This window comes from Echinops telfairi, unplaced genomic scaffold, assembly GCF_000313985.2.
Source record: "Echinops telfairi isolate 266 unplaced genomic scaffold, ASM31398v2 ScPeMD7_32;HRSCAF=126, whole genome shotgun sequence".
Lineage (NCBI taxonomy): Eukaryota > Metazoa > Chordata > Mammalia > Afrosoricida > Tenrecidae > Echinops > Echinops telfairi.
In genome coordinates, this window is record NW_022103929.1 from 2622186 (window position 1) to 2631460 (window position 9275).

At 48.4% G+C, this 9275-nt stretch overlaps 2 protein-coding genes across 2 annotated transcripts; both read right to left on the reverse strand.

Annotated features, from left to right (window-relative positions):
- Positions 1-1058: 1058 nt before the first annotated feature.
- LOC101664098 (olfactory receptor 1K1) lies at positions 1059-2009 on the reverse strand. Its single transcript, XM_004716476.2, has one exon. The coding sequence runs from the start codon at positions 2007-2009 to the stop codon at positions 1059-1061; it is 951 nt and encodes a 316-aa protein (XP_004716533.1).
- A 5778-nt stretch (positions 2010-7787) lies between these two features.
- Positions 7788-8750, reverse strand: LOC101639821 (olfactory receptor 5C1). Its single transcript, XM_004716479.2, has one exon. It carries the CDS (start codon positions 8748-8750, stop codon positions 7788-7790), a length of 963 nt encoding a protein of 320 aa, XP_004716536.1.
- Between the last annotated feature and the right edge of the window lie 525 nt (positions 8751-9275).

Sequence of the window (9275 nt, forward strand, 5' to 3'; positions counted from 1 at the left end):
GCGTATGTGAATGTTTATTCCCCTCCCAGAGAGCTGAAGAGCAAACACTAATTTATTTGAGAATGCATGGGCAAGTGATGGGAGGTCCAGTCCCAGACCCTACAGAGCAAGTCCTGGTACTGCATACCCTCCCCCATCTTACTTCTCTAAGCCCATAACTGTTGCTGTTATTGTTGGCTACCATACAATTGGCCTCTGACTCATGGGGACCGTACAGGGGGTGGGGGCAGAATGAAATGCTGCCTGGATCACAGGGCTGTGAGCCATAGAGCTTTCATTGACGGATTGTTCAGAAGCCAGTCTCCAGGCCTTTCTTACGCAAGTCCTTCTTGTTGCTATTTGTTATCCTACCGATTCCAACTCAGGGGCACCCAGGTGCACACAGTGGGGCTTATACACGGGATTCTCAAGACCGTGACATTTCAGACATAGGCTATACGCCAAGGCACACTGACTTGGTTCAGAGAGCTGAACTTTTGCCTAGGAAAACCCACTACCGTGGGGTCTATTCTAACTCGGAGGGACCCTGTGGAGGGTTCCTGTGGCCGTGAATCTATATGGAAGCAGAATGCTTCATCTTTCTCCCAAAGAGCAGCTGGTGGGCTTGAACTGCTGGCCTTGAATTTAGCAGCCCAGCATGTAACCCTCCCACTATACCACCAGGCCAGCAGCTGAGCTTTGAACCTTTAGTACAACCCAGGAACTCCCCCACGACATCTTTAGAAAATGGCAAAATACTCTTAACTGCCTGGCATGAATTATTAGGACAGGGCATGCTGTGTCAGCAAGGGCCCAAGTTTGCCATCTGAAAATTGGGTGAACTTGGGAAATCTACTTCCCCTCTTCCAGCTCCAGCCCCTTCTTCTGAACAACAGGATCGCACTGTCTGCCTCGAAGGTTGTTATGCGAATAAAAGAAGACCGGGCAAGGACCTGCTGCTCAGTTGCTCAGAGAATGGTAGCTGTTAATACGATGCTTTTTGAGCTCAGCTTTGACGATCACCATTTTGAGCTATTGCTGTGGATGATGCCAAGTCTGTCCTTGATGGGACCCAGCCCTCAGGAGTCACTAGCTGAGATCCGCCGTCCAGTGAACAGGGCTCGGAGTGCTCCCTGCACATCCCGATTCCGCAGGCTATAGATGACAGGGTTCAACATCGGGGTGACTACAGTGTACATGACGGTGGCCACACGACCTCGCTCCGCCTCATATCGGGAGGTGGGCTGGAAGTAGACAGCGATGACTGTCCCATAGAAGAGGCCTACCACAGCCAGGTGAGAGCCACAGGTGGACACGGCACGGAGCCTGCCAGAGGCCGAGGGTAGTCGGATGATAGCAATTGCAATAGCCCCATAGGAGGCGAGAATGAGCAAGAAGGGGGTAACCACCACTGCAGCCCCCTCGGTGAAGATGAGCAACTGAATGTGCCGAGTGTCTGAGCACGAAAGCCTTAGGAGTGGCTGGTGGTCACAGAAGAAGTGGGGCACTTGGTGGGAGGCACAGAAGGACAGGCGGGCCATGAGCAAGATATGCAGAAGGGAGTGGACATGAGAGACTAGCCATGCAGTCCCCACCAGGGCTGTGCACACGGTCCGAGACATCCTGGTGGCATAGTGGAGGGGGTGCCGGATGGCCACGTAGCGGTCATAGGCCATGGCAGCCAGGAGACAGCTATCAGTTACACCCAGGGCAAAGAAGAAGTACATTTGGGTCAGGCAGCCCACCAGGGAGATGGAGCGGTCGTGGGCCAACAAGTTGGCCAACATCTTGGGCACGGTTACCGAGGTAAAGCAGAGGTCTGCGAAGGATAGATGGGCCAGCAGGAAGTACATGGGTGCATGAAGGGCTGGACTGACCCGGATGGCGGCCACAATCAGTCCATTTCCCAAGATCCCTGCCACGTACAAGACCAAGAACAGCACAAAGAGAGGCGCCCGCTGTTCAGGACGTGTGGTCAGTCCCAGGAGGATGAATGGGGCTCCCTCTGATGATTTGTTGGCAGCATCCATGGACAATGGTCCTTTCGTCTGGGACCCCAGAGATGTTTTTCTACCGACAGGACATCATTTCCCAGTGTCTAAGGAATAGGGTGATGGCAACTACAGTGCTCAAGGCTTCTTGGCCATGAAAGAAAAATCATAGGTTTGGAGTCAGACAGACTGGGATTTAAGCAAGCCACTTTACCTGTGAACCTTGATCCTCACCATGTCCCCAGGTGCACAATACAGAGATTGAGCTAAGAGATCTTCAAGTTTGCTACATTGTGATGTTCAGCAAAAATCAAACTAACAGAAAAGAGGACAAAAACGAATCTGGATGAATCCTCATATCCTTGGAAACCGTTTCTCAGGGAACCCAAACAGTGAGCACCAAGAAAATGCACTTCTCTCGGTGGGAAATTCACGTGGGCAGACAGACACACCTGCCAATGGCACAGGCTTAACTCTTAAGAACAGAGACTGATCATTTCAATGCCTCCAGATATTTTTCTGTATGGATTCCATTGCAAAAAATTTAGACAATGCTCTAACAGGGGATCTTAAGAACAGGACTTTTAGGGAACATGTGCTCCCCCACTGCCATCCCCCTGGGCTGTTCCTTCACAGTGACGGCTCCTTAGCTTCTTTCTTTGTCATTCTCTGTTAAAAAGAATAAAAACTCAAGTGAAGGATCTTTCTACTTTTGTATTTCCTTTTGTTTCCTGAACTGGGGAAGAAGATTTTGGCTTTGGCTCCCTGTAGAGCATCTTTACTCTAACTCTCACCTTCCAGGAGGGGAAGAGGACTAAGGCAGAGTGGGGAAGACTGTTTACAAAATTGCTTTTGGAAATGGAACAAGTTCTTATCCATGTCTAAGATGCTCCCAATAAACATTCAAATGTACTGAGCTAAGTGCAAGCATGCAGCTATGTGCAGCGCAAGCTAGTCTCTGCAAACACACAGGCACAATCAACCAAATGCAGAAATGTGGATCTAGCACATACATTCGCGCCTAAGTAGGCACACAGACCATTGTTACCACAGTGACCCACAAATCCAGGTAACTGTGCACATAACCACACGGTCAAATGGAATCACAAACTGCAGTGAGGCCAGGGTGGCAAACACGCACAAACTCGGGTTCAAGGTGGCACACGCCACTCTACTCAGGCACTGTGATCATTAACATTCATGCTTCCATGGCGTAGGGGATTGACTTTCTTATTTCTTTCCTTGTTATTCTCTATTAAAAAGACTGAAAAATCAAGTGAACGACCACCTACTTTGTGTGAAGGTGCCTATTCACGCATACACAGTCATACCCAATCCCATCATTGATGACTCGTTCACATCCTCCTGCACAGTCTCAGGATCCCGTAGCCTCATACCATCTCACATCTGGCTGCACCCACATAGGCTCATGATGGAACACAGCAGAGACGCTGTACTCTGGAGGAGCACATTCATAGACACACATTCCCCTCCATAACCATAGCATCCTGCAGTGATAGTGATGCACAATCACCACTCTGCATGAAACACATGGACCCTCATACTTACGCATGTGACTCATGCACACAGTGTACACAAGAAGACTTCTGTATAGTCTTCAGTCTGGCCCTTTGTCCCTCACATGTTCCCTCTGGCCTCTCCACATCACAAGAGGGATGTGGAGCAGAGCAGCAGGGGGCCTGGTGTATCCTATTCTTAGAAGGCCTGGGGAAGGAGCTATTGACCAATTGTGGGCTTTGGAACCTTGAGAACATTTCTCTCCAGAGGCACCACTCCCTTGGCCCTCATCCCTGGGGTGGGAGGAAGCTCAGCTCTGGGACTTGTTATCCTTCCTCCAAGGCCTAATTTGTTGGGGGGAAGCATAGTTGTTGCTACTTTCAACTCTAGGGACTTGTTTGTTTGGTGTAGGAGAAACACTTAGGAGCCCAAAGTATGAAGCTACTGCTCCCCAGCCTCTGTCTGAGAGAAGGACCTGTCTGCTTCCCAAATCCCAAGCAGAGTGACCAGGGTCAAAGGCAAGAGAGTACAGGTTACAGGACTAGGCTCTGGGGCCAATCCTCTTGTCCTCTCAGCTGGATCCTGGTGGGTTTCTTACAGGGAGTGTAGAAGCGTGGGAGGGATTGTGTCTGTGGTGACTGGCGAGGTGAGTGGCTGTGGATGTGTTTGTAGGATTGTATGGCTGGGTGTGAAGAGAGTGATTGTATCTCTGTGCACCTGTGGGTGTCTTATGAACTTGTATCTGTGGGTGCTGCTGTAGGTGGGTCTCTATGAGATTTGATTTTTTGCCAGCATGAATGTTTCTGATTTGAAGCTGGGTCTGGGTTTGAGGGATATTTATGATACGAGACTGGGTTATGAACGTGTTCCTGGGTGTACTGTGGTCTGGGAGAATGGTACCTCTGTCTAGCTCTCCAGGTGGGAGTGATTTTGCATGATTCAATGTCAGAGCAATCATAAAGAGGAATCTTAGACACATGGATTTTCAAGGATTCTCTATTGTCTATGGGATAAAGTTCAAATTTTCCTCCCTTATATCTTAACTACAGAGCACCCTTCCCATTCTCAGATCCTCAACCTTAACTTTCCCTTCTTGTCTCCCAAACTAATAACAACAACAACAACAACAACAAACCAAAGAAAATCAAACTCCCTGTCTTTGAGTCAGTTCCACCTCATAGGGACCCTGTAGGACAGACTTAAACTGCCCCTGTGGGTTTCTGAGACTTTAAATCTACTTTATGGAAGTAGACAGCCTTTAGAGTCTCCTGTATTCCCCGAGCTCATACTACTTCTGTGCTTTTGTGCCTACTCACCCCTTTCTCTAAAAAGCCCCCTTCCCTTAATTCTATTTACCCAAACCCAACTCAGGTTTCAGGCTCTGATTCCTTTTGTACAGTAAGTGCTCCAAATCAAGTCCTTGGCCTCCATTTCAAACTTGCTCTTGTCCTGCCTGCCTTAGTAAATGGGGCTCACAGAGGTATAACGAAGCTCTATTGGGCGTCTCATTTTAAGGGTGGGGATTTGACTGTTTCTCTTCATCCATCCCCCAGATGGGTCTATGTTGTCTTGCAATCTCTCTCTCTTCCCTCTAGCTCATTTTCTGTTAATCTGGCCTAATGGCCCATGACCTCACATTTTATTGATTTGTAGGATTTATACAATTGTGTCTGGCTGATTCACTGATGTAACCATGTGGACGGACACACAGACAACCTGTAGAACCAAAATGATGGGTAGGACCATCTGTAAAACTTGCCCTTGATCGATAAGAAAAGACCACAGGAGATATCTTGGAGTATAAACACCATTGAATGTATGGGGGCCAACCTTACATCATAGTCATCGAATTGCCAACTCTTCTAATAATGTTTCTTGTGAGTTCTATGGTTATAGGAACTAAGAGGAGCTGGGGAGCTAGGAAAGAATTATAAAAATTTGTGATGAGAGAAGGGGTTTTCATTTTTCAAGCCTTTGTCAAAATATGCCCTGCTGGGTCGAGTTTGAGATATTGCACTGCCAGCTTTTGAGATGCCAGGCCACCAGAAAATGGGTTTCCTAATAGGATGACCAGTTGATACTGGTTTTCCTTGGAATGTTCCGGTTTTGAAGCTGAAAGTCTCATCTCCCAAGAATTCCTCCAGTCCTGGGGAAACCAGGGGAGTTTACCATGCTTTCAGGAAAATTGTAAAGTTCCCTAAGATTTGAGGAGATGGTTGGTCTTCTTTACATTCCTCTCTCTGTGAGCCTGGTACCACCAAGCAGGTCATACTTACTAAGAGGGAAGGTCTGGTTCTGGTAACAAGAGACATAACCACTCCAAGAAACCAGACGACAGTCATCAGTATTGGACCTTGCCCGTGGAGACAAAGGAAATGATGTGAACTCTGAGGGGATTACAGTCCCAAGAGCCTTATGTCTAGAAGTCCAGTATGACCCAGGTCTCAGAGCACTGAAATTACTGTGGCCCAAGAGGTCAGGACTAAGGCCCTGTTCTTCCTAAGCACAACCCTACCTCTGAATGTTGTAATCGCATTACAAACTAGACATAAGATTAGCTCTAACCACCCACATGCACATAACTCTAAATAAAGTTAAGCTTAAATCCACTGATAATCACCTACCCTTAAGTTTTAAGAAACATTAATCATTACCCATAACCCTAAGTCTTAAATTAAAGTGACTTAGAATGGCAATTTGAAAATTAAAATACTCTTCATCTGCCTATTTCTCCTCTAGGGTGGTCCTCGCCTATGCGTAATAGTGACAACAGAGTGACTTGAACTTACCGTCAACATCGTCCACACACCAAACTTAACTTAAATCCAACAATCTCTAATAAAACCTAACTCTAGCTCCCCCTCCCAAGGGGGATGGCAACAGACACCTGGGTGAAGGGAGACAGCAGTTAGCGTAAGACATGAAAACAATAATAATTTATAAGCTATCAAGGGGTCATGAGGGGAGGAGGGGAGGAGGGAGGGTAAAAAGAGGAGCTGATGCCAAGGGCTCAAATAGAAAATAAATGTTTAGAAAATTATGATGGCAACACATGTACAAATTGATGTATGGAGTGTTATAAGAGCTGTAAGAGCCCCCAATAAAATGATTAAAAACAACAACAACCCCCCCCCCAAACTCTAACTGAAATTTTCTTTCAATAGAAATGAAACTTGGACTCCAATATTAATGAACTCTACATCCTAATATAGAGCTAAAATATTTAATATTTTTATTGATTTATTGATAAAACTTATAAAATATGTATACACTCAAATATATCCCTAAATTTCTAAATATTTTTAATAAGAGCCCAGGTTTACACAAATTTTGACTCACGTTTAAATTTATTCTAAATTCACTAATTAACTGTATAACCAATCCAAATCTTAACATTTATTTTATTGAAATTCAATTGTAGATTTGCGCAATTGTTTCTTAATTCTAAACCCAGGCTTAGGTTTAGAATTAAATGAGCCCCGACTCTAATCTTAGCCCTAATCTGAGCTCTAATCCAGACTCTATCCTAACCACAGCGTAATCCTGACTCTGTCCTCTATCCTTTGCCGAAGGAGCTCTGGTCAGTGTGTGGGTTAGGCCTTGGGCTGCCAGCCACAAGGTCAATGTCTCAAAAGCAGTCTACTCTCTGGAGGAGAAAGACGACCCTGCTACGATGAAGATGTGTAGACACGGACACCCTTTTTGGAGCCGGTATGAGTCAGAATCTACTGGATGGCAATGGATATCCTAGGCCTAACCTTGACCATGCCCTTAAGCAAGCTGTTGGGATTTTAGGAGGGAGTGTACATGTTCTAGCGCTGTTCCTCATTTCCCCTAGTGTTGGAAGGGTGGGGTGTTTGCCTCAGGACAGGAAGTCCCCTTTTGGGGGCATGAGCAGGTTCTGAAGACTCTCTTCCTGTGTGAGGTCAGGGAGAGCAGGAGTTGACCAGCTGGCCAAGAAGAGCCCTAAAAGGACAAGTGTATAGGAACCGGATGTTTCTGGGGACCAACCTGCTCACTAGTACAGGTGGCCAATAAACCTCCCATCACTTCACCGGGAACATTTATATTTTGAACATGGGGAACGGAGGCAGCTCAGTAGCAGCAGCATCCTCATCGCTGCTCTCGTTCTGGGTGTAGCCCCTTGGGCCTTCCAGTTGAACGCTGCCCTTTCCTCCCGCTTGGTAGTTCTTGAAACAATGCCGGTGACAAGAGGAGAGGCCGGTAGAGAGGAGCGCCCCTCCTTACCCAGGGTGCAGGGGCCTCAGGGAGCACGCTCCCGCTTCCTGCACAGACGGCTCACGAGTGGTCCTGCCCCGGGCCACAGAGTCGGGTCCAGGTCCTCCGGAAGGCCCCCGTCACCTCCTTGTTGCGGAGGCTGTAGATGAGGGGGTTGAGCGCCGGGATGACCAGGGTGTAGAACACAGAGGCCATCTTGTCAGTGTCCAGGGCGTAACGGGTGCTGGGACGCAGGTACATGAAGATGAGGGTCCCGTAGAGCACAGCCACGGCGGCGAGGTGGGAGCCGCAGGTCGAGGCTGCTCTTCGGCGGCCCTCGGCCGAGCGCACGCGGATCACGGCCCCGGCAATGAAGCCGTAGGACACAGCGATAGCCAACAGCGTGGCCGTCTGGATGAAACCACAGACGGCAAGGAGCAGGAGCTCATTGAGACCGGTGTCGTCGCATGAGATGGCCAGCAGCGGAGGGATGTCGCAGAAGAAGCTGTTGACCTCCCTCGAGCGGCAGAAGCTCAGGCGGAAGGTGAAGGCGGTGTGGACCAGGCCGCTCACCGCTCCGCCCAGGCCCGATGCTCCCAGCAGAGCGAGGCACAGTCTCGGTGACATGGCTGCGGTGTAGAGAAGAGGATTCCCGATGGCCACGTAGCGGTCATAGGCCATGGCCGCCAGCAGGCAACACTCGGCATCCGCCAGCCCTGCAAAGACAAACATCTGGAGGGCACAGGCTAGGTAAGGGATGGTGGCACGGGGCAGCAGCAGGTCCACTAACATCTTGGGGCCGATGGCTGAGGAATAGCAGGCATCCAGCAAGGAGAGGTTGGCCAGGAAGAAGTACATAGGTGTGTGGAGTCGGGCGTCTAGGCTAATCAGCAGCACCATGCCCACGTTGCCTAGCAGGCTCACCAGGTAGACAGGAAGGAAGATCAGGAAGAGGGTAATGCGCAGGTCCCAACGATCCGTGATGCCCAGCAGGATGAATTCAGCGGGTACGACCTTAGCCCATGTGAAGTTCTCCGGAGTCATCTTGCAGGAAAGAGACTGAAGATGAACAAAGCAGGTGCAGATGAGAGAAAGGTTTTGACTTCATGCTAGCAGTCAGGTAGCTGTGAGTTTCAGTCTTACCTGGGCCAAAGAATTACTGAATGACCTTGGACAAGCACCTGGACCTCTCAAAACCTCAGCATCTAACTTTGCAAAGTGACTAGAATTAATTGGTACAAGGGCAGGCATCCTGTCCCCATTCTTTAGGACTGCATGTTAAGTTTGGAGGACATTGCCTGGCACATAGTAGGTACTCCAAAAATGGTGAATGGGATTTTTTGTATTGGCTGAGGATTAAAAACAAGACTCCATATGCTTCCTTCTCTTCAGTTTCCCAAGGAAGAAAAGAGATTCTGCGAAGTGAGCAGAAAGTCTCTTTGATACAAAAGATAACTCGCTCTAGGTCTTGAAGTGTCCTGGGAGGAGGTCTTCCCACTGGGAAAGAAGAAAGCATGCACAGTCCAAGGTTTTGAAGAAAGAACGAGGAAAGATCAGAGGACTAGCATG